The sequence below is a fragment of the Phyllobates terribilis genome, unplaced genomic scaffold, assembly GCF_046119375.1.
Source record: "Phyllobates terribilis strain yellow unplaced genomic scaffold, ASM4611937v1 Scaffold_7__3_contigs__length_470593459, whole genome shotgun sequence".
NCBI classification, from domain to species: domain Eukaryota; kingdom Metazoa; phylum Chordata; class Amphibia; order Anura; family Dendrobatidae; genus Phyllobates; species Phyllobates terribilis.
The window spans coordinates 11,763,892-11,788,761 of record NW_027362767.1 but is presented as its reverse complement, the minus strand read 5'-3'; the positions used below and the strand labels follow the sequence as shown (position 1 = coordinate 11,788,761).

Genomic DNA, 24,870 nt, shown 5'->3' with positions numbered 1-24,870 from the left:
AGCAGAGCAACGAGGCCAAGCTGACCAGGCTGAGCGACAGCCCCAGGCTGAGAGAGCAGAGCAACGGGACCAAGCTGACCAGGCTGAGCGACAGCCCCAGGCTGAGAGAGCAGAGCAACGAGGCCAAGCTGACCAGGCTGAGCGACAGCCCCAGGCTGAGAGAGCAGAGCAACGAGGCCAAGCTGACCGGGCTGAGCGACAGCCCCAGGCTGAGAGAGCAGAGCAATGAGGCCAAGCTGACCAGGCTGAGCGACAGCCCCAGGCTGAGAGAGCAGAGCAGAGGGACCAAGCTGACCAGGCTGAGCGACAGCCCCAGGCTGAGAGAGCAGAGCAACGAGGCCAAGCTGACCGGGCTGAGCGACAGCCGCAGGCTGAGAGAGCAGAGCAACAGGCCCAAGCTGACCGAGAGGCTGCTGATCGGGAGCGTCAGTACCAACTGGAGCTAGCCCGTGTTCAGAAGGAGTCATCCTCCACACAGACCCGTGAGTCCAACAGTGCCAACTGTTTTAAACCCCGTCCTGAGCATTTCCCGGTAATGGAAAAGGACTGAGACTTGGACATATTTCTGCGGGGATTTGAAAAAGCCTGCAGACATAACCAGCTGCCGGGTACTTAACTCCAGGGCTCAGAGAAAAAAGCTCTGGAGGTGTCTGCTTCTCTCCCTCGAGAACAAGATGGAGACTATGAGGCCGTCAAGCAGGCCATGATAAAAAAAAGTACCAGCTGACTCTGGAGGTTTACCTAAAAAAGTTCAGAGCCCTCCAACGTGGACCACATGATAGCTACAGTAATGTGGTGAATGGGCTCAGAACCAACTTTGAGCACTGGATCCGAGGACTGTCAGTCACCACCTTTGAGGACCTGAGGGATCTGATGGTGAAGGACCAGTTTCTTCATCTTTGCCCAGTGGAAGTGAGACAGTTTGTGCTTGACTGGGAGCCAAAGGAAGCCGCCAAAGCAGCTCAGATCGCAGATGCCTATGAGGCCAACCGCACACCAGAGGTGCGGAAGTCCGCCACCGCCAGCTGGAAAGGGGGTAAGCCGACGACCACCCCCAGTGTTCCAGCCAGCCGGCCCTCAGTGGATCCTGCCTCATCTTCCAGCATCCGGCCAGCATTTGACTCCTGTAAGTACTATACTTATGACCAAACGGGTCACATCAGCCTTGTCTGCCCGAAGAGGCAGAAGATGGACCCCACACCTGAGGCCCCAAGGCCTACTGCAGCCATTCTTTTTGTGGGTGGGGCAGTTGGCCGGGCCCATGAGAACTTACAACCGGTTACTGTGAGCAACACTGTCACTGTCCCCCTTAAGGACACCGGCGCAGAACGCTCCCTCATCCGCCCTGAGTTTGTGTTACCCGAAGAACTCCTTCCTGGGAAGACCCTGACTGTCACCGGGTTTGGTGATGTTTGCCGTCCCATACCGGTGGCCCGAGTTTTCCTGGACTGGGGTGCGGGGAGGGGGTTAAGGGAAGTGGGGGTGTCAGAGAATCTCCCCACTAATGTGCTATTGGTAACTGATCTAGGACGGTTGGTTGCCCAATATGTTCCTGACAACCCTCCCAGATCTGATCTGTCATGTAATGCCACTGTCAAAAATGTCAATGTGATGTATGATAAAAGTGTATGTTGTGGTAAAGGGGAACTCAACCACCTCACCCCGCGGGGTGATGCTGCTGAGGATCCCCCATTATAAGTGCTATGGACAAGGGGAGCAGGCGTGGACACCAGGAAGCAGGTTGTCCTGCGTGTGACCAGTGTCACGCTAGATGGTGACATGGTCAATGGTAACTGCCCCATGACTAGCACGGCTCCAGAGGTGATGAGAAATGATGGGGAGAAACACTGGGGTCATAGGGAAAGTGGTCCCGTGCACCCGATCAGTGTCACGACAGACTGTGACATGGCCGGTCTTAGCTCTGCCATAGTGAGCACAGCTCCCACGGTAACAATGACAAGTGAAAAGGTAGGCCCCACAACTGGCAAGGTAAGAGAAAGGTGTGTCCCCCTGTCTGTCAGGACTATGGGAGGAAGGTACCCATAGCTGGTCAGAGGTGTTGGGAAAATGTACGCCGAACCGGTCAGGGTGATCAGAAAGCTGGATCCCCAGTCGGTCAGAGTGGTGGACGAGTTGGGTCCACGGCTTGTTGGATCAGCAGGAAGGGTGGGCCAGGAGGTGGGCTTAAGGGGCGATATGTAAATCAGCCCCTATGCCACCTCAAATTGGGGAAGATGTCATGGAGATATTAAGAAAAATATTAAGGATTTTTTTTCTCTCTCCCTGAAGCCCCTCTCATCCCTCCCTTATCCACCATTTGTCACAAGATAGAGCTGAAAATCTAAAGAGTTGTCTGCATGCCACATATCACCCACAGGAGAAGAGCTGACACTTTGGCCAGTGGCTTCTATGCAAATTAACACACAGAGAGGTAGCAATGCTAGCAGTAAGGGTGCTACCAACCCAATTAAAATGCGAGGGCAGTTTCCACTGACGCAGGCCTGCGATAATTTACACCTGGGTGAGGAAAAAAGCTCGTTTAGGCTTCAAACACATTTCCAATATTCCAAGAACGTCAATGGGAATTTAACAGAGGTCTCCAGATGTTCGGCACCAACACGAAATATGGAATATCTCCAGTTGGATACGTCTGATACTAATGGGACTCCTATTTTGTGTGGCAGGGTCAGCTAGGAAACAATATGGATATGGATACTAATAATTGGGCTATCGTGAAGCTGACCGTGACCGTACAGGGGCGTATACACATATTCCATGAGTTGGAATCCGGAGGTGTGACGCCATATGCTCACTGGACGCTTGCCGATACCTATGTAGTGAGTAGTCGAGATCGTGTTCTTGCGAATCCCTGACGAAATCCTGACAGAGTGACGGCAGCGGTGAGATATTGTGATCTCCCCAGTGTCATCCCTGTGCCGACCAGAAATCAAATCTCCAATCTATGAGGACCGGTGGTATTTCATTGCTTTCCAGGAGATAAGGGGCTGCTAGCTGCTCACCAAGCGAGCGATCAGCCAATTGTGTTTTTGACCACTTTATTCGGCTTCTATATTCTGTCATTCACTTGACATAATATCCGCAGTCTGTGCCGTACACTATAAAGAAGTGATAATATTTTGTATCTATTTACAGGCACTTAAAGAGAAGGATGAACTGAAATGTCAGCTTCAGGCCACCGTACAGCAGGCAGAAAGTCTGCGCAAGGAGCTGGCGGAGGTGCTAAGCCGCCGCGCACAGCAAGAGGAGGAGCTACATCTGCGGCAAGTGCGCATAGCTGACCTCCAGGACCAACAGTTGGAGCTGGAGAAAGACGTACGCGAGGCCCAGGAACTGGCAGGGCGGCTACAAGGTAACGGACACTGCGAGTAAGGGAGGCTGCGAGTAAGGGAGGCTGCGAGTAAGGGAGGCTGGGTGTAAGGGAGGCTGGGTGTAAGGGAGGCTGGGTGTAAGGGAGGCTGGGTGTAAGGGAGGCTGGGTGTAAGGGAGGCTGGGTGTAAGGGAGGCTGGGTGTAAGGGAGGCTGGGTGTAAGGGAGGCTGGGTGTAAGGGAGGCTGGGTGTAAGGGAGGCTGGGTGTAAGGGAGGCTGGGTGTAAGGGAGGCTGGGTGTAAGGGAGGCTGGGTGTAAGGGACGCTGGGTGTAAGGGACGCTGGGTGTAAGGGACGCTGGGTGTAAGGGACGCTGGGTGTAAGGGACGCTGGGTGTAAGGGACGCTGGGTGTAAGGGACGCTGGGTGTAGGGGACGCTGGGTGTAGGGGACGCTGGGTGTAGGGGACGCTGGGTGTAGGGGACGCTGGGTGTAGGGGACGCTGGGTGTAGGGGACGCTGGGTGTAAGGGACGCTGGGTGTAGGGGACGCTGGGTGTAGGGGACGCTGGGTGTAGGGGACGCTGGGTGTAGCGGACGCTGGGTGTAGGGGACGCTGGGTGTAGGGGACGCTGGGTGTAGCGGACGCTGGGTGTAGCGGACGCTGGGTGTAGCGGACGCTGGGCGTAGCGGACGCTGGGCGTAGGGGAGGCTGGGCGTAGGGGAGGCTGGGTGTAAGGGAGGTCCCCCCACGTGTATAACCTCTGAATAACACAGGCTGCAGTAGATGACGCTCTCTGTGTTGTGCTTTATTCCCGGTCTCTGTCTCCTCTGTACAGTATATATTCTATACACCGGCCGCGGTAGGTGGCGATCGCGGTCTCTGCTTGACCCTGATGGTCTCTGTCTCCACCATACAGGAGAGCTGCAGCAGCAGGTCCACCTTCAGCAGCAGGTGGCAGCGGAGCGGGAGAGGCTGCAGGACGAGCTTCTGTCCTCTGGTCGAGCTCATGAGAAGAGCAGTGAGAAAGTCCTGGAGCTGCAGGAGTCCGTGCGGGACCTGAGCGCGCAGAGGGCAGAGCTCAGCAGCCGCCTGGCTCAGGAAGAGAAGAGCAGCAGAGATCTGAGGAGGAACCTGTGTGAGGCCCAGAAACAGGCAGAGTTTGCCAGAGAAGAGCTGAGCTCAGCTGGACGGCAGCTGAAGTTGGAGCGGGACGTGCACCAGCGGGAGCTGACCGACCTCCGCTCTGCTACCCAGACCACCAAAGCCAAGCATGAACGCAGCATGCAGGAGATGCTGGCACACGTCCGGAAAGAGCGAGAGGAGCTGGAATCTCACATCCGCACGCTGAAGGTACTTGAGTTGGGGACGGTCAGTGTGGGGGGGGGACTGTCAGTGTGGGGGGGGACTGTCAGTGTGGGGGGGGGACTGTCAGTGTGGAGGGGGGACTGTCAGTGTGGGGGGGGGGGCGGTCAGTGTGGGGGGGGGGACGGTCAGTGTGTTGGGGACGGGCTGTGTGTTGGGGACGGGCTGTGTGTTGGGGACGGGCTGTGTGTTGGGGACGGGCTGTGTGTTGGGGACGGGCTGTGTTGTCTTCTTGATTGAATAGTGAAAGCCTTCCGCGCTCTGACTCCTCCGCCTCGTGGTCGCCATCATTTTCTCACCTTGTGAATGATTGTGACTTTCAGGCCGAGCTGATTGACAGCAAATCTCTGGTGAAGTCGGAGCGGCAGCGGCTGGAGAAGATGAAGATAGAGTGCGATAAACTGTCGGAGGAAACGCTTCGCGGCAAAGAGGAGAGCGCCGCCCTGAGGTGCAAGTACCAGCTGGCGGCCCAGGATATGGAGCAGAAGGTGGGTATTGTCAGCCGGTGGGGTCACATCTGTGCGACGTGTAGATCCAGGCACGTCCTGCAAAACCGTTGTCTCTGCGCTGCGCACCGTTAGGGACAAGTTTTCAAAACTTTTTATTCTGTCATTTATATCTTTAGACAAATGCTTGTGCTCTAACGGTGGAGGACGCGGCCCCCCAAACTGCGGGTGGACGCCTTGCTTTTCTGCACTTGTCACATTGGGGGACATGGCAGCATCCAAAGTCTGAGGAGTCAGTGCATGAGAGCGTTTAACCCAGGTCCATAAATGCCTCTGCCCCCATAATAACTGTACATGAGAGCGTTTATCCCAGGCCCATAAATGCCTCTGCCCCCATAATAACTGTACACGAGAGCGTTTATCCCAGGCCCATAAATGCCTCTGTCCCCATAATAACTGTACACGAGAGCGTTTATCCCAGGTCCATAAATGCCTCTGCCCCCATAATAACTGTACACGAGAGCGTTTATCCAAGGCCCATAAATGCCTCTGCCCCCATAATAACTGTACACGAGAGCGTTTATCCCAGGTCCATAAATGCCTCTGCCCCCATAATAACTGTACACGAGAGCGTTTATCCCAGGCCCATAAATGCTTCTGCCCCCATAATAACTGTACACGAGAGCGTTTATCCCAGGTCCATAAATGCTTCTGCCCCCATAATAATTGTACACGAGAGCATTTATCCCAGGCCCATAAATACCTCTGCCCCCATAATAACTGTACACGAGAGCGTTTATCCCAGGCCCATAAATGCCTCTGTCCCCATAATAACTGTACACGAGAGCGTTTATCCCAGGCCCATAAATGCCTCTGTCCCCATAATAACTGTACACGAGAGCGTTTATCCCAGGTCCATAAATGCTTCTGCCCCCATAATAACTGTACACGAGAGCGTTTATCCCAGGCCCATAAATACCTCTGCCCCCATAATAACTGTACACGAGAGCGTTTATCCCAGGCCCATAAATACCTCTGCCCTCATAATAACTGTACACGAGAGCGTTTATCCCAGGTCCATAAATACCTCTGCCCCCATAATAACTGTACACGAGAGCGTTTATCCCAGGCCCATAAATACCTCTGCCCCCATAATAACTGTACACGAGAGCGTTTATCCCAGGCCCATAAATACCTCTGCCCCCATAATAACTGTACACGAGAGCGTTTATCCCAGGCCCATAAATACCTCTGCCCTCATAATAACTGTACACGAGAGCGTTTATCCCAGGCCCATAAATACCTCTGCCCTCATAATAACTGTACACGAGAGCGTTTATCCCAGGCCCATAAATACCTCTGCCCCCATAATAACTGTACACGAGAGCGTTTATCCCAGGCCCATAAATACCTCTGCCCTCATAATAACTGTACACGAGAGCGTTTATCCCAGGCCCATAAATGCCTCTGCCCCCATAATAACTGTACACGAGAGCGTTTATCCCAGGCCCATAAATACCTCTGCCCCCCATAATAACTGTACACGAGAGCGTTTATCCCAGGCCCATAAATGCTTCTGCCCCCATAATAACTGTACACGAGAGCGTTTATCCCAGGCCCATAAATGCCTCTGTCCCCATAATAACTGTACACGAGAGCATTTATCCCAGGCCCATAAATACCTCTGCCCTCATAATAACTGTACACGAGAGCGTTTATCCCAGGCCCATAAATACCTCTGCCCCCATAATAACTGTACACGAGAGCTTTTATCCCAGGCCCATAAATGCCTCTGCCCCCATAATAACTGTACACGAGAGCGTTTATCCCAGGCCCACAAATGCCTCTGCCCTCATAATAACTGTACACGAGAGCGTTTATCCCAGGTCCATAAATGCTTCTGCCCCCATAATAACTGTACACGAGAGCGTTTATCCCAGGCCCATAAATGCCTCTGTCCCCATAATAACTGTACACGAGAGCATTTATCCCAGGCCCACAAATGCCTCTGCCCTCATAATAACTGTACACGAGAGCGTTTATCCCAGGTCCATAAATGCTTCTGCCCCCATAATAACTGTACACGAGAGCGTTTATCCCAGGCCCATAAATGCCTCTGTCCCCATAATAACTGTACACGAGAGCGTTTATCCCAGGTCCATAAATGCCTCTGTCCCCATAATAACTGTACACGAGAGCTTTTATCCCAGGCCCATAAATGCCTCTGCCCCCATAATAACTGTACACGAGAGCGTTTATCCCAGGCCCATAAATGTCTCTGCCCCCATAATAACTGTACACGAGAGCGTTTATCCCAGGCCCATAAATGCCTCTGTCCCCATAATAACTGTACACGAGAGCTTTTATCCCAGGCCCATAAATGCCTCTGCCCCCATAATAACTGTACACGAGAGCGTTTATCCCAGGTCCATAAATGCCTCTGCCCCCATAATAACTGTACACGAGAGCGTTTATCCCAGGTCCATAAATGCCTCTGTCCCCATAATAACTGTACACGAGAGCTTTTATCCCAGGCCCATAAATGCCTCTGCCCCCATAATAACTGTACACGAGAGCGTTTATCCCAGGCCCATAAATGTCTCTGCCCCCATAATAACTGTACACGAGAGCATTTATCCCAGGCCCATAAATGTCTCTGCCCCCATAATAACTGTACACGAGAGCGTTTATCCCAGGCCCATAAATGCCTCTGCCCCCATAATAACTGTACACGAGAGCTTTTATCCCAGGCCTATAAATGCCTCTGTCCCCATAATAACTGTACACGAGAGCGTTTATCCCAGGCCCATAAATGCCTCTGCCCCCATAATAACTGTACACGAGAGCGTTTATCCCAGGCCTATAAATGCCTCTGTCCCCATAATAACTGTACACGAGAGCGTTTATCCCAGGCCCATAAATGCCTCTGCCCCCATAATAACTGTACACGAGAGCGTTTATCCCAGGTCCATAAATGCTTCTGCCCCCATAATAACTGTACACGAGAGCATTTATCCCAGGCCCACAAATGCCCCCATAATAACTGTACACGAGAGCGTTTATCCCAGGCCCATAAATACCTCTGCCCCCATAATAACTGTACACGAGAGCGTTTATCCCAGGTCCATAAATGCCTCTGCCCCCATAATAACTGTACACGAGAGCGTTTATCCCAGGTCCATAAATGCTTCTGCCCCCATAATAACTGCACACGAGAGCGTTTATCCCAGGTCCATAAATGCCTCTGTCCCCATAATAACTGTACACGAGAGCGTTTATCCCAGGCCCATAAATGTCTCTGCCCCCATAATAACTGCACACGAGAGCATTTATCCCAGGCCCATAAATGCCCCTGTCCCCATAATAACTGTACACGAGAGCGTTTATCCCAGGTCCATAAATGCCTCTGCTCCCCATAATAACTGTACACGAGAGCGTTTATCCCAGGCCCATAAATGCCTCTGCCCCCATAATAACTGTACACGAGAGCGTTTATCCCAGGCCCATAAATACCTCTGCCCTCATAATAACTGTACACGAGAGCGTTTATCCCAGGCCCATAAATGCTTCTGCCTCCATAATAACTGTACACGAGAGCGTTTATCCCAGGCCCATAAATGTCTCTGTCCCCATAATAACTGTACACGAGAGCGTTTATCCCAGGCCCATAAATGCCTCTGCCCCCATAATAACTGTACACGAGAGCGTTTATCCCAGGCCCATAAATGCCTCTGCCCCCATAATAACTGTACACGAGAGCGTTTATCCCAGGCCCATAAATACCTCTGTCCCCATAATAACTGTACACGAGAGCGTTTATCCCAGGCCCATAAATGCCTCTGCCCTTATAATAACTGTACACGAGAGCGTTTATCCCAGGCCCATAAATGCCTCTGCCCCCATAATAACTGTACACGAGAGCGTTTATCCCAGGTCCATAAATGCTTCTGCCCTCATAATAACTGTACACGAGAGCGTTTATCCCAGGCCCATAAATGCCTCTGTCCCCATAATAACTGTACACGAGAGCGTTTATCCCAGGTCCATAAATGCTTCTGCCCTCATAATAACTGTACACGAGAGCGTTTATCCCAGGCCCATAAATGCCTCTGCCCCCATAATAACTGTACACGAGAGCGTTTATCCCAGGCCCATAAATGCCTCTGCCCCCATAATAACTGTACACGAGAGCGTTTATCCCAGGTCCATAAATGCTTCTGCCCTCATAATAACTGTACACGAGAGCGTTTATCCCAGGCCCATAAATGCCTCTGTCCCCATAATAACTGTACACGAGAGCGTTTATCCCAGGTCCATAAATGCTTCTGCCCCCATAATAACTGTACACGAGAGCATTTATCCCAGGCCTATAAATGTCTCTGCCCCCATAATAACTATACACGAGAGCATTTATCCCAGGTGTATAAATGCCTCTGTCCCCATAATAACTGTACACGAGAGCATTTATCCCAGGCCCACAAATGCCCCCAAAATAACTGTACACGAGAGCGTTTATCCCAGGCCCATAAATACCTCTGCCCCCATAATAACTGTACACGAGAGCGTTTATCCCAGGCCCATAAATACCTCTGCCCCCATAATAACTGTACACGAGAGCGTTTATCCCAGGTCCATAAATGCCTCTGTCCCCATAATAACTGTACACGAGAGCTTTTATCCCAGGCCCATAAATGCCTCTGCCCCCATAATAACTGTACACGAGAGCGTTTATCCCAGGCCCATAAATGTCTCTGCCCCCATAATAACTGTACACGAGAGCATTTATCCCAGGCCCATAAATGTCTCTGCCCCCATAATAACTGTACACGAGAGCGTTTATCTCAGGCCCATAAATGCCTCTGCCCCCATAATAACTGTACACGAGAGCTTTTATCCCAGGCCTATAAATGCCTCTGTCCCCATAATAACTGTACACGAGAGCGTTTATCCCAGGCCCATAAATGCCTCTGCCCCCATAATAACTGTACACGAGAGCGTTTATCCCAGGCCTATAAATGCCTCTGTCCCCATAATAACTGTACACGAGAGCGTTTATCCCAGGCCCATAAATGCCTCTGCCCCCATAATAACTGTACACGAGAGCGTTTATCCCAGGTCCATAAATGCTTCTGCCCCCATAATAACTGTACACGAGAGCATTTATCCCAGGCCCACAAATGCCCCCATAATAACTGTACACGAGAGCGTTTATCCCAGGCCCATAAATACCTCTGCCCCCATAATAACTGTACACGAGAGCGTTTATCCCAGGTCCATAAATGCCTCTGCCCCCATAATAACTGTACACGAGAGCGTTTATCCCAGGTCCATAAATGCTTCTGCCCCCATAATAACTGCACACGAGAGCGTTTATCCCAGGTCCATAAATGCCTCTGTCCCCATAATAACTGTACACGAGAGCGTTTATCCCAGGCCCATAAATGTCTCTGCCCCCATAATAACTGCACACGAGAGCATTTATCCCAGGCCCATAAATGCCCCTGTCCCCATAATAACTGTACACGAGAGCGTTTATCCCAGGTCCATAAATGCCTCTGCTCCCCATAATAACTGTACACGAGAGCGTTTATCCCAGGCCCATAAATGCCTCTGCCCCCATAATAACTGTACACGAGAGCGTTTATCCCAGGCCCATAAATACCTCTGCCCTCATAATAACTGTACACGAGAGCGTTTATCCCAGGCCCATAAATGCCTCTGCCCCCATAATAACTGTACACGAGAGCGTTTATCCCAGGCCCATAAATGCCTCTGCCCCCATAATAACTGTACACGAGAGCGTTTATCCCAGGCCCATAAATACCTCTGTCCCCATAATAACTGTACACGAGAGCGTTTATCCCAGGCCCATAAATGCCTCTGCCCTCATAATAACTGTACACGAGAGCGTTTATCCCAGGCCCATAAATGCCTCTGCCCCCATAATAACTGTACACGAGAGCGTTTATCCCAGGCCCATAAATACCTCTGCCCTCATAATAACTGTACACGAGAGCGTTTATCCCAGGCCCATAAATGCCTCTGCCCCCATAATAACTGTACACGAGAGCGTTTATCCCAGGTCCATAAATGCTTCTGCCCTCATAATAACTGTACACGAGAGCGTTTATCCCAGGCCCATAAATGCCTCTGTCCCCATAATAACTGTACACGAGAGCGTTTATCCCAGGTCCATAAATGCTTCTGCCCTCATAATAACTGTACACGAGAGCGTTTATCCCAGGCCCATAAATGCCTCTGCCCCCATAATAACTGTACACGAGAGCGTTTATCCCAGGCCCATAAATGCCTCTGCCCCCATAATAACTGTACACGAGAGCGTTTATCCCAGGTCCATAAATGCTTCTGCCCTCATAATAACTGTACACGAGAGCGTTTATCCCAGGCCCATAAATGCCTCTGTCCCCATAATAACTGTACACGAGAGCGTTTATCCCAGGTCCATAAATGCTTCTGTCCCCATAATAACTGTACACGAGAGCATTTATCCCAGGCCTATAAATGTCTCTGCCCCCATAATAACTATACACGAGAGCATTTATCCCAGGTGTATAAATGCCTCTGTCCCCATAATAACTGTACACGAGAGCATTTATCCCAGGCCCATAAATGCCTCTGCCCCCATAATAACTGTACACGAGAGCGTTTATCCCAGGCCCATAAATACCTCTGCCCTCATAATAACTGTACACGAGAGCGTTTATCCCAGGCCCATAAATACCGCTGCCCCCATAATAACTGTACACGAGAGCGTTTATCCCAGGTCCATAAATGCTTCTGCCCCCATAATAACTGTACACGAGAGCGTTTATCCCAGGTCCATAAATGCTTCTGCCCCCATAATAACTGCACACGAGAGCGTTTATCCCAGGCCCATAAATGCCTCTGTCCCCATAATAACTGTACACGAGAGCGTTTATCCCAGGCCCATAAATGTCTCTGCCCCCATAATAACTGCACACGAGAGCGTTTATCCCAGGCCCATAAATGCCTCTGTCCCCATAATAACTATACACGAGAGCGTTTATCCCAGGCCCATAAATGCTTCTGCCTCCATAATAACTGTACACGAGAGCGTTTATCCCAGGCCCATAAATGCCTCTGCCCCCCATAATAACTGTACACGAGAGCGTTTATCCCAGGCCCATAAATGCCTCTGCCCCCATAATAACTGTACACGAGAGCGTTTATCCCAGGCCCATAAATACCTCTGCCCTCATAATAACTGTACACGAGAGCGTTTATCCCAGGCCCATAAATGCTTCTGCCCCCATAATAACTGTACACGAGAGCGTTTATCCCAGGTCCATAAATGCTTCTGCCCCCATAATAACTGTACACGAGAGCGTTTATCCCAGGTCCATAAATGCTTCTGCCCCCATAATAACTGCACACGAGAGCGTTTATCCCAGGCCCATAAATGCCTCTGTCCCCATAATAACTGTACACGAGAGCGTTTATCCCAGGCCCATAAATGTCTCTGCCCCCATAATAACTGCACACGAGAGCGTTTATCCCAGGCCCATAAATGCCTCTGTCCCCATAATAACTGTACACGAGAGCGTTTATCCCAGGCCCATAAATGCTTCTGCCTCCATAATAACTGTACACGAGAGCGTTTATCCCAGGCCCATAAATGCCTCTGCCCCCCATAATAACTGTACACGAGAGCGTTTATCCCAGGCCCATAAATGCCTCTGCCCCCATAATAACTGTACACGAGAGCGTTTATCCCAGGCCCATAAATGACCCCATAATAACTGTACACGAGAGCGTTTATCCCAGGCCCATAAATGCCTCTGCCCCCATAATAACTGTACACGAGAGCGTTTATCCCAGGCCCATAAATACCTCTGCCCCCATAATAACTGTGCACGAGAGCGTTTACCCCAGGCCCATAAATGCCTCTGCCCCCATAATAACTGTACACGAGAGCGTTTATCCCAGGCCCATAAATACCTCTGCCCCCATAATAACTGTACACGAGAGCGTTTATCCCAGGCCCATAAATACCTCTGCCCCCATAATAACTGTACACGAGAGCGTTTATCCCAGGCCCATAAATGCCTCTGCCCCCATAATAACTGTACACGAGAGCTTTTATCCCAGGTCCATAAATGCCTCTGTCCCCATAATAACTGTACACGAGAGCGTTTATCCCAGGCCCATAAATGCCTCTGCCCCCATAATAACTGTACACGAGAGCGTTTATCCCAGGCCCATAAATGCCTCTGCCCCCATAATAACTGTACACGAGAGCGTTTATCCCAGGCCCATAAATGCCTCTGCCCCCATAATAACTGTACACGAGAGCGTTTATCCCAGGCCCATAAATGCCTCTGTCCCAATAATAACTGTACACGAGAGCGTTTATCCCAGGCCCATAAATGCCTCTCCCCATAATAACTGTACACAAGAGCGTTTATCCCAGGCCCATAAATGCCTCTGTCCCCATAATAACTGTACACGAGAGCGTTTATCCCAGGCCCATAAATGCCTCTGTCCCCATAATAACTGTACACGAGAGCATTTATCCCAGGTCCATAAATGCCTCTGCCCCCATAATAACTGTACACGAGAGCGTTTATCCCAGGCCCATAAATGCCTCTGTCCCCATAATAACTGTACACGAGAGCGTTTATCCCAGGCCCATAAATGCCTCTGCCCCCATAATAACTGTACACGAGAGCGTTTATCCCAGGCCCATAAATACCTCTGCCCCCATAATAACTGTACACGAGAGCGTTTATCCCAGGCCTATAAATGTCTCTGCCCCCATAATAACTGTACACGAGAGCATTTATCCCAGGTGTATAAATGCCTCTGTCCCCATAATAACTGTACACGAGAGCGTTTATCCCAGGCCCATAAATGCCTCTGCCCCCATAATAACTGTACACAAGAGCATTTATCCCAGGTCCATAAATGCCTCTGCCCCCATAATAACTGTACACGAGAGCGTTTATCCCAGGTCCATAAATGCCTCTGCCCCCATAATAACTGTACACGAGAGCGTTTATCCCAGGCCCATAAATGCCTCTGCCCCCATAATAACTGTACACGAGAGCGTTTATCCCAGGCCCATAAATGCCTCTGCCCCCATAATAACTGTACACGAGAGCTTTTATCCCAGGTCCATAAAAGCCTCTGTCCCCATAATAACTGTACACGAGAGCGTTTATCCCAGGCCCATAAATGCCTCTGCCCCCATAATAACGGTGCACGAGAGCGTTTATCCCAGGCCCATAAATTCCTCTGCCCCCATAATAACTGTACACGACAGCTTTTATCCCAGGTCCATAAATGCCTCTGCCCCCATAATAACTGTACACGAGAGCGTTTATCCCAGGCCCATAAATGTCCCTCTCCCCATAATAACTGTACACAAGAGCGTTTATCCCAGGCCCATAAACGCCTCTGCCCCCATAATAACTGTACACGAGAGCGTTTATCCCAGGCCCATAAATGCCTCTGCCCCCATAATAACTGTACACGAGAGCGTTTATCCCAGGCCCATAAATGCCTCTGCCCCCATAATAACTGTACACGAGAGCTTTTATCCCAGGTCCATAAAAGCCTCTGTCCCCATAATAACTGTACACGAGCGCGTTTATCCCAGGCCCATAAATGCCTCTGCCCCCATAATAACGGTGCACGAGAGCGTTTATCCCAGGCCCATAAATTCCTCTGCCCCCATAATAACTGTACACGACAGCTTTTATCCCAGGTCCATAAATGCCTCTGCCCCCATAATAACTGTACACGAGAGCGTTTATCCCAGGCCCATAAATGTCCCTCTCCCCATAATAACTGTACACAAGAGCGTTTATCCCAGGCCCATAAACGCCTCTGCCCCCATAATAACTGTACACGAGAGCGTTTGTCCCAGGCCCATAAATGCCTCTGCCCCCATAATAACTGTACACGAGAGCATTTGTCCCAGGCCCATAAATGCCTCTGTCCCCATAATAACTGTACACGAGAGCATTTGTCCCAGGCTCATAAACGCCTCTGCGCCCATAATAACTATACACGAGAGCGTTTATCCCAGGCTCATAAACGCCTCTGCGCCCATAATGACTGTACACGTTCCTTAGTATCGGTGCCGGCTTGTAGTTGATCCCTTTAGTGCTTCTGTGGGTTGAAGCTGCCATTTTGCAGTTATTACACTAACCACTGGGAGGCGCTTCAGCATTAATAACGCCGTCTCTTGCCTGGAGATGGTGCAGGACGTTGCAGAGGTGAACGCTGATTGCTTCATGTTCTGAGATTTCCAGATATCGGTGACACCCCGGTGATCATTCCCACCCCGTATACGCAGGACGGTCCTTGATAGTGGAGGGCCTCAGCAGTAGAGGCAGGAGCTCAGCGGGGGGCCTCAGCAGTACAGGCAGGAGCTCGGCGGGGGGCCTCAGCAGTAGAGGCAGGAGCTCAGCGAGGGGCCTCAGCAGTACAGGCAGGAGCTCGGCGGGGGGCCTCAGCAGTAGAGGCAGGAGCTCAGCGGGGGGCCTCAGCAGTAGAGGCAGGAGCTCAGCGGGGGGCCTCAGCAGTAGAGGCAGGAGCTCAGCGGGGGGCCTCAGCAGTAGAGGCAGGAGCTCAGCGGGGGGCCTCAGCAGTAGAGGCAGGAGCTCAGCGGGGGGCCTCAGCAGTAGAGGCAGGAGCTCAGCGGGGGGCCTCAGCAGTAGAGGCAGGAGCTCAGCGGGGGGCCTCAGCAGTAGAGGCAGGAGCTCAGCGGGGGGCCTCAGCAGTAGAGGCAGGAGCTCAGCGGGGGGCCTCAGCAGTAGAGGCAGGAGCTCAGCGGGGGGCCTCAGCAGTAGAGGCAGGAGCTCAGCGGGGGGCCTCAGCAGTAGAGGCAGGAGCTCAGCGGGGGGCCTCAGCAGTAGAGGCAGGAGCTCAGCGGGGGGCCTCAGCAGTAGAGGCAGGAGCTCAGCGGGGGGCCTCAGCAGTAGAGGCAGGAGCTCAGCGGGGGGCCTCAGCAGTAGAGGCAGGAGCTCAGCGGGGGGCCTCAGCAGTAGAGGCAGGAGCTCAGCGGGGGCCTCAGCAGTAGAGGCAGGAGCTCAGCGGGGGGCCTCAGCAGTAGAGGCAGGAGCTCAGCGGGGGGCCTCAGCAGTAGAGGCAGGAGCTCGGCGGGGGCCTCAGCAGTAGAGGCAGGCGCTCGGCGGGGGCCTCAGCAGTAGAGGCACGAGCTTGGCGGGTGGCCTCAGCAGTAGAGGCAGGAGCTTGGCGGGTGGCCTCAGCAGTAGAGGCAGGAGCTTGGCGGGTGGCCTCAGCAGTAGAGGCAGGAGCTTGGCGGGTGGCCTCAGCAGTAGAGGCAGGAGCTTGGCGGGTGGCCTCAGCAGTAGAGGCAGGAGCTTGGCGGGTGGCCTCAGCAGTAGAGGCAGGAGCTTGGCGGGTGGCCTCAGCAGTAGAGGCAGGAGCTTGGCGGGTGGCCTCAGCAGTAGAGGCAGGAGCTTGGCGGGTGGCCTCAGCAGTAGAGGCAGGAGCTTGGCGGGTGGCCTCAGCAGTAGAGGCAGGAGCTTGGCGGGTGGCCTCAGCAGTAGAGGCAGGAGCTTGGCGGGTGGCCTCAGCAGTAGAGGCAGGAGCTTGGCGGGTGGCCTCAGCAGTAGAGGCAGGAGCTTGGCGGGTGGCCTCAGCAGTAGAGGCAGGAGCTTGGCGGGTGGCCTCAGCAGTAGAGGCAGGAGCTTGGCGGGGGGCCTCAGCAGTAGAGGCAGGAGCTTGGCGGGGGGCCTCAGCATAGAGGCAGGGGAGCTCGGCGGGGGGCCTCAGCAGTAGAGGCAGGAGCTCGGCGGGGGGCCTCAGCAGTAGAGGCAGGAGCTCGGCGGGGGGCCTCAGCAGTAGAGGCAGGAGCTCGGCGGGGGGCCTCAGCAGTAGAGGCAGGAGCTCGGCGGGGGGCCTCAGCAGTAGAGGCAGGAGCTCGGCGGGGGGCCTCAGCAGTAGAGGCAGGAGCTCGGCGGGGGGCCTCAGCAGTAGAGGCAGGAGCTCGGCGGGGGGCCTCAGCAGTAGAGGCAGGAGCTCGGCGGGGGGCCTCAGCAGTAGAGGCAGGAGCTCGGCGGGGGGCCTCAGCAGTAGAGGCAGGAGCTCGGCGGGGGGCCTCAGCAGTAGAGGCAGGAGCTCGGCGGGGGGCCTCAGCAGTAGAGGCAGGAGCTCGGCGGGGGGCCTCAGCAGTAGAGGCAGGAGCTCGGCGGGGGGCCTCAGCAGTAGAGGCAGGAGCTCGGCGGGGGGCCTCAGCAGTAGAGGCAGGAGCTCGGCGGGGGGCCTCAGCAGTAGAGGCAGGAGCTCGGCGGGGGGCCTCAGCAGTAGAGGCAGGAGCTCGGCGGGGGGCCTCAGCAGTAGAGGCAGGAGCTCGGCGGGGGGCCTCAGCAGTAGAGGCAGGAGCTCGGCGGGGGGCCTCAGCAGTAGAGGCAGGAGCTCGGCGGGGGCCTCAGCAGTAGAGGCAGGAGCTCGGCGGGGGGCCTCAGCAGTAGAGGCAGGAGCTCGGCGGGGGGCCTCAGCAGTAGAGGCAGGAGCTCGGCGGGGGGCCTCAGCAGTAGAGGCAGGAGCTCGGCGGGGGGCCTCAGCAGTAGAGGCAGGAGCTCGGCGGGGGGCCTCAGCAGTAGAGGCAGGAGCTCGGCGGGGGGCCTCAGCAGTAGAGGCAGGAGCTCGGCGGGGGGCCTCAGCAGTAGAGGCAGGAGCTCGGCGGGGGGCCTCAGCAGTAGAGGCAGGAGCTCGGCGGGGGGCCTCAGCAGTAGAGGCAGGAGCTCGGCGGGGGGCCTCAGCAGTAGAGGCAGGAGCTCGGCGGGGGGCCTCAGCAGTAGAGGCAGGAGCTCGGCGGGGGGCCTCAGCAGTAGAGGCAGGAGCTCGGCGGGGGGCCTCAGCAGTAGAGGCAGGAGCTCGGCGGGGGGCCTCAGCAGTAGAGGCAGGAGCTCGGCGGGGGGCCTCAGCAGTAGAGGCAGGAGCTCGGCGGGGGGCCTCAGCAGTAGAGGCAGGAGCTCGGCGGGGGGCCTCAGCAGTAGAGGCAGGAGCTCGGCGGGGGGCCTCAGCAGTAGAGGCAGGAGCTCGGCGGGGGGCCTCAGCAGTAGAGGCAGGAGCTCGGCGGGGGGCCTCAGCAGTAGAGGCAGGAGCTCGGCGGGGGGCCTCAGCAGTAGAGGCAGGAGCTCGGCGGGGGGCCTCAGCAGTAGAGGCAGGAGCTCGGCGGGGGGCCTCAGCAGTAGAGGCAGGAGCTCGGCGGGGGGCCTCAGCAGTAGAGGCAGGAGCTCGGCGGGGGGCCTCAGCAGTAGAGGCAGGAGCTCGGCGGGGGGCCTCAGCAGTAGAGGCAGGAGCTCGGCGGGGGGCCTCAGCAGTAGAGGCAGGAGCTCGGCGGGGGGCCTCAGCAGTAGAGGCAGGAGCTCGGCGGGGGGCCTCAGCAGTAGAGGCAGGAGCTCGGCGGGGGGCCTCAGCAGTAGAGGCAGGAGCTCGGCGGGGGGCCTCAGCAGTAGAGGCAGGAGCTCGGCGGGGGGCCTCAGCAGTAGAGGCAGGAGCTCGGCGGGGGGCCTCAGCAGTAGAGGCAGGAGCTCGGCGGGGGGCCTCAGCAGTAGAGGCAGGAGCTCGGCGGGGGGCCTCAGCAGTAGAGGCAGGAGCTCGGCGGGGGGCCTCAGCAGTAGAGGCAGGAGCTCGGCGGGGGGCCTCAGCAGTAGAGGCAGGAGCTCGGCGGGGGGCCTCAGCAGTAGAGGCAGGAGCTCGGCGGGGGGCCTCAGCAGTAGAGGCAGGAGCTCGGCGGGGGGCCTCAGCAGTAGAGGCAGGAGCTCGGCGGGGGGCCTCAGCAGTAGAGGCAGGAGCTCGGCGGGGGGCCTCAGCAGTAGAGGCAGGAGCTCGGCGGGGGGCCTCAGCAGTAGAGGCAGGAGCTCGGCGGGGGGCCTCAGCAGTAGAGGCAGGAGCTCGGCGGGGGGCCTCAGCAGTAGAGGCAGGAGCTCGGCGGGGGGCCTCAGCAGTAGAGGCAGGAGCTCGGCGGGGGGCCTCAGCAGTAGAGGCAGGAGCTCGGCGGGGGGCCTCAGCAGTAGAGGCAGGAGCTCGGCGGGGGGCCTCAGCAGTAGAGGCAGGAGCTCGGCGGGGGGCCTCAGCAGTAGAGGCAGGAGCTCGGCGGGGGGCCTCAGCAGTAGAGGCAGGAGCTCGGCGGGGGGCCTCAGCAGTAGAGGCAGGAGCTCGGCGGGGGGCCTCAGCAGTAGAGGCAGGAGCTCGGCGGGGGGCCTCAGCAGTAGAGGCAGGAGCTCGGCGGGGGGCCTCAGCAGTAGAGGCAGGAGCTCGGCGGGGGGCCTCAGCAGTAGAGGCAGGAGCTCGGCGGGGGGCCTCAGCAGTAGAGGCAGGAGCTCGGCGGGGGGCCTCAGCAGTAGAGGCAGGAGCTCGGCGGGGGGCCTCAGCAGTAGAGGCAGGAGCTCGGCGGGGGGCCTCAGCAGTAGAGGCAGGAGCTCGGCGGGGGGCCTCAGCAGTAGAGGCAGGAGCTCGGCGGGGGGCCTCAGCAGTAGAGGCAGGAGCTCGGCGGGGGGCCTCAGCAGTAGAGGCAGGAGCTCGGCGGGGGGCCTCAGCAGTAGAGGCAGGAGCTCGGCGGGGGGCCTCAGCAGTAGAGGCAGGAGCTCGGCGGGGGGCCTCAGCAGTAGAGGCAGGAGCTCGGCGGGGGGCCTCAGCAGTAGAGGCAGGAGCTCGGCGGGGGGCCTCAGCAGTAGAGGCAGGAGCTCGGCGGGGGGCCTCAGCAGTAGAGGCAGGAGCTCGGCGGGGGCCTCAGCAGTAGAGGCAGGAGCTCGGCGGGGGGCCTCAGCAGTAGAGGCAGGAGCTCGGCGGGGGGCCTCAGCAGTAGAGGCAGGAGCTCGGCGGGGGGCCTCAGCAGTAGAGGCAGGAGCTCGGCGGGGGGCCTCAGCAGTAGAGGCAGGAGCTCGGCGGGGGGCCTCAGCAGTAGAGGCAGGAGCTCGGCGGGGGGCCTCAGCAGTAGAGGCAGGAGCTCGGCGGGGGGCCTCAGCAGTAGAGGCAGGAGCTCGGCGGGGGGCCTCAGCAGTAGAGGCAGGAGCTCGGCGGGGGGCCTCAGCAGTAGAGGCAGGAGCTCGGCGGGGGGCCTCAGCAGTAGAGGCAGGAGCTCGGCGGGGGGCCTCAGCAGTAGAGGCAGGAGCTCGGCGGGGGGCCTCAGCAGTAGAGGCAGGAGCTCGGCGGGGGGCCTCAGCAGTAGAGGCAGGAGCTCGGCGGGGGGCCTCAGCAGTAGAGGCAGGAGCTCGGCGGGGGGCCTCAGCAGTAGAGGCAGGAGCTCGGCGGGGGGCCTCAGCAGTAGAGGCAGGAGCTCGGCGGGGGGCCTCAGCAGTAGAGGCAGGAGCTCGGCGGGGGGCCTCAGCAGTAGAGGCAGGAGCTCGGCGGGGGGCCTCAGCAGTAGAGGCAGGAGCTCGGCGGGGGGCCTCAGCAGTAGAGGCAGGAGCTCGGCGGGGGGCCTCAGCAGTAGAGGCAGGAGCTCGGCGGGGGGCCTCAGCAGTAGAGGCAGGAGCTCGGCGGGGGGCCTCAGCAGTAGAGGCAGGAGCTCGGCGGGGGGCCTCAGCAGTAGAGGCAGGAGCTCGGCGGGGGGCCTCAGCAGTAGAGGCAGGAGCTCGGCGGGGGGCCTCAGCAGTAGAGGCAGGAGCTCGGCGGGGGGCCTCAGCAGTAGAGGCAGGAGCTCGGCGGGGGGCCTCAGCAGTAGAGGCAGGAGCTCGGCGGGGGGCCTCAGCAGTAGAGGCAGGAGCTCGGCGGGGGGCCTCAGCAGTAGAGGCAGGAGCTCGGCGGGGGGCCTCAGCAGTAGAGGCAGGAGCTCGGCGGGGGGCCTCAGCAGTAGAGGCAGGAGCTCGGCGGGGGGCCTCAGCAGTAGAGGCAGGAGCTCGGCGGGGGGCCTCAGCAGTAGAGGCAGGAGCTCGGCGGGGGGCCTCAGCAGTAGAGGCAGGAGCTCGGCGGGGGGCCTCAGCAGTAGAGGCAGGAGCTCGGCGGGGGGCCTCAGCAGTAGAGGCAGGAGCTCGGCGGGGGGCCTCAGCAGTAGAGGCAGGAGCTCGGCGGGGGGCCTCAGCAGTAGAGGCAGGAGCTCGGCGGGGGGCCTCAGCAGTAGAGGCAGGAGCTCGGCGGGGGGCCTCAGCAGTAGAGGCAGGAGCTCGGCGGGGGGCCTCAGCAGTAGAGGCAGGAGCTCGGCGGGGGGCCTCAGCAGTAGAGGCAGGAGCTCGGCGGGGGGCCTCAGCAGTAGAGGCAGGAGCTCGGCGGGGGGCCTCAGCAGTAGAGGCAGGAGCTCGGCGGGGGGCCTCAGCAGTAGAGGCAGGAGCTCGGCGGGGGGCCTCAGCAGTAGAGGCAGGAGCTCGGCGGGGGGCCTCAGCAGTAGAGGCAGGAGCTCGGCGGGGGGCCTCAGCAGTAGAGGCAGGAGCTCGGCGGGGGGCCTCAGCAGTAGAGGCAGGAGCTCGGCGGGGGGCCTCAGCAGTAGAGGCAGGAGCTCGGCGGGGGGCCTCAGCAGTAGAGGCAGGAGCTCGGCGGGGGGCCTCAGCAGTAGAGGCAGGAGCTCGGCGGGGGGCCTCAGCAGTAGAGGCAGGAGCTCGGCGGGGGGCCTCAGCAGTAGAGGCAGGAGCTCGGCGGGGGGCCTCAGCAGTAGAGGCAGGAGCTCGGCGGGGGGCCTCAGCAGTAGAGGCAGGAGCTCGGCGGGGGGCCTCAGCAGTAGAGGCAGGAGCTCGGCGGGGGGCCTCAGCAGTAGAGGCAGGAGCTCGGCGGGTGGCCTCAGCAGTAGAGGCAGGAGCTCGGCGGGGGGCCTCAGCAGTAGAGGCAGGAGCTCGGCGGGTGGCCTCAGCAGTAGAGGCAGGAGCTCGGCGGGGGGCCTCAGCAGTAGAGGCAGGAGCTCGGCGGGGGGCCTCAGCAGTAGAGGCAGGAGCTCGGCGGGGGGCCTCAGCAGTAGAGGCAGGAGCTCGGCGGGGGGCCTCAGCAGTAGAGGCAGGAGCTCGGCGGGGGGCCTCAGCAGTAGAGGCAGGAGCTCGGCGGGGGGCCTCAGCAGTAGAGGCAGGAGCTCGGCGGGGGGCCTCAGCAGTAGAGGCAGGAGCTCAGCGGGGGGCCTCAGCAGTAGAGGCAGGAGCTCAGCGGGGGCCTCAGCAGTAGAGGCAGGAGCTCAGCGGGGGCCTTAGCAGTACAGGAGCTCAGCGGGGGCCTTAGCAGTACAGGAGCTCAGCGGGGGCCTTAGCAGTACAGGAGCTCAGCGGGGGCCTTAGCAGTACAGGAGCTCAGCGGGGGGCCTCAGCAGTACAGGAGCTCAGCGGGGGCCTTAGCAGTACAGGAGCTCAGCGGGGGCCTTAGCAGTACAGGAGCTCAGCGGGGGCCTCAGCAGTACAGGAGCTCAGCGGGGGCCTTAGCAGTACAGGAGCACAGCGGGGGCCTTAGCAGTACAGGAGCTGTACCATCGTGGCTAATATCCCTGGTACACACAGCGATGCACTGCTGATGACATAGAGACCACAGCGGCTCAGTTATCTCCAGCCTGACGCTGCCCCCTGCAGTACGAGCGCTCACAGCTGTCCTGGGCGGTGGATGCAGGTTTCCGCTGGTACCGACCTGCGATGGTGTGAGCCGGAGGAGCAGATGGTGATGGTCTCTTCTAATGTCCGAATCTCTCTTATAGGATCAGCAAGTGAAGAAACTGGAAGACGTCAGTCACACGCTGAGAGACAAGCTGAACGCTCTAGAGACCGAGCAAGAGACCATTTTAAGTGCCATTGAGACCGAGATCAACGCTGCCTGTCAGATCCTGGCCAGAAACTCCACCGACAAGCTCCAAGTAAACCCTCATTATTAACCCTTGTCCTGCCTCCCTGCAGAATGTTACCATAGGTCCCCCTCAAAACGGCGCCCCTACTGTCCACGGCATTGAAATGAACCCCAGTCACATGGACAGTAGAGCCGCAATGTCTTATGGGGAACAATAAGAAGCCGCTTGCAAAATTGCACCCAGACCCTTTAAAGGGATGATGTTTAAAGAAATCTTCCTCACTGCCCAGTGATCGGCTGCACAGTTTCCAGACCTCTGCTTGCTGTCAGTGAAAGGAATATTTCTCCTTGTCCAAACTCGCTGATGTCTTCCACAGGCGCAGCTTTCTTTATGGGATCTTTCTGACTTTTATACAAGTGTTTTCATATTATGTCAGTTAAAAAGTTACTGAAGCAATAAATCCTATGGGCTCACGGCTGTACGTGCAGACCCCAGTCCTTCTAGCCCATTTAAGCTACCATTTTAGCCCTGAAGACATCAGATCAGAATTTCTCTTTTGCTTTTATATAAATATACAGTGGAGAAAATAAGTATTTGATCCACTGCTGATTCTGTAAGTTTTCCTCCCTACAGAGAATGGAGAGGTCTGTAAATCTAAAAACAACAAATATTGTATGAAATAAGTATTTGATCACCGACCAACCAGCAAGAATTCTGGCTCTCACAGACCTGTTAGTTTTCCTTTAAGAAGCCTCCTATTCTGCACTCATTACCTGTATTATTTGCACCTGTTTGAACTCGTTACCTGTATAAAAGACACCTGTCCACACAATCAATCACACTTCAACCTCTCCACCATGGCCAAGACCAAAGAGCTGTCTAAGAACACCAGGGACAAAATTGTAGACCTGCACAAGCCTTGGATGAGCTACAAGACAATAGGCAAGCAGCTTTGTGAAAAGGCAACAACAGTTGGCACAATTATTAGAAAATGGAAAAAACACAAGATGACTGTTAATCTTCTTCGGTCTGGGGCTCCATGCAGGATCTCGCCTCGTGGGGTAAGGATTAGTAATGAGCAAGCATGCTCGTCACTCGAGATTTACAAGCATGCTCGGGTGTTTGCCGAGTATCTTCGGCGTGCTCGTATGTTATGTTTGAGTCACTGTGTTTGCATGATTTGCGACTGTTTGACAGCTTTAATACATGTGAGGAATGCCTGCCTGTTAGGCATTCCTCACATGTATTAAAGCTGTCAAACAGTCGCAAATCATGCAAACACAGTGACTCAAACATAACATTTGAGCACGTCGCAAATACTTGGCAAGCACCCGACCAATTTCGCCGAAAGGGTTAACAGAACACGCTCGCTCATCACTAGTAAGGATGATTCTGAGAAAGGTCAGGAATCGACCCAGAACTACATGGGAGGACCTGGTCACTGACCTGAAGAGAACTAGGACTACAGTGTCACACATTACCATTAGTAACACACTGCGCTGTCATGGATTAAAATCCTGCAGGGCACGTAAGGTCCCCCTGATCACGCCAGCACATGTCCAGGCCCATTTGAAGTTCACCAATGACTATCTGGATGATCCAGAGGAGGCCTGAGAGAAGATAATGTGGTCAGATGAGACCAAAATAGAATGTTTTGGTGTCAACTCCACTGGAGGAAGAAGAAGGATGAGTACAACCCCAAGAACACTGTCCCAACCGTGAAGCATGGTGGGGGAAACATCATACTTTTGGGGGTGCCTTTCTGCCAAGGGGACAGGACGACTGCACAATATAGAAGGGAGGATGGATGGGGTCATGTATCACAACATTTTGGCCAACAACCTCCTTCCACTCAGTAAGCGCAATGGCGGTGAATCGTGGCTGGGACTTCCAGCATGACAATGACTCGAAAAACACATAACCAGAGCAACTAAGGAGTGGCTCAGTGAGAAGCATTTCAAGGTCCTGGAGTGTCCTAGCCGGTTTTCAGACCTGAACCCAATAGAAAATCTTTGGATGGAGCTGAA

At 56.2% G+C, this 24,870-nt stretch overlaps 1 protein-coding gene across 4 annotated transcripts in view; it reads left to right on the top strand.

Moving 5' to 3' along the window:
• Positions 1-24,870, top strand: part of CEP128 (centrosomal protein 128) — a 331,982-nt gene that overhangs the window by 76,098 nt on the left and 231,014 nt on the right. For all 4 annotated transcript variants that reach the window (XM_073638150.1, XM_073638151.1, XM_073638149.1 and 1 more), the window contains 4 exons: positions 3,154-3,370; positions 4,245-4,678; positions 5,014-5,178; positions 22,757-22,912. In XM_073638150.1, coding sequence (XP_073494251.1) covers positions 3,154-3,370; positions 4,245-4,678; positions 5,014-5,178; positions 22,757-22,912 — 972 coding nt within the window. The remainder of the gene's footprint in view (positions 1-3,153; positions 3,371-4,244; positions 4,679-5,013; positions 5,179-22,756; positions 22,913-24,870) is intronic.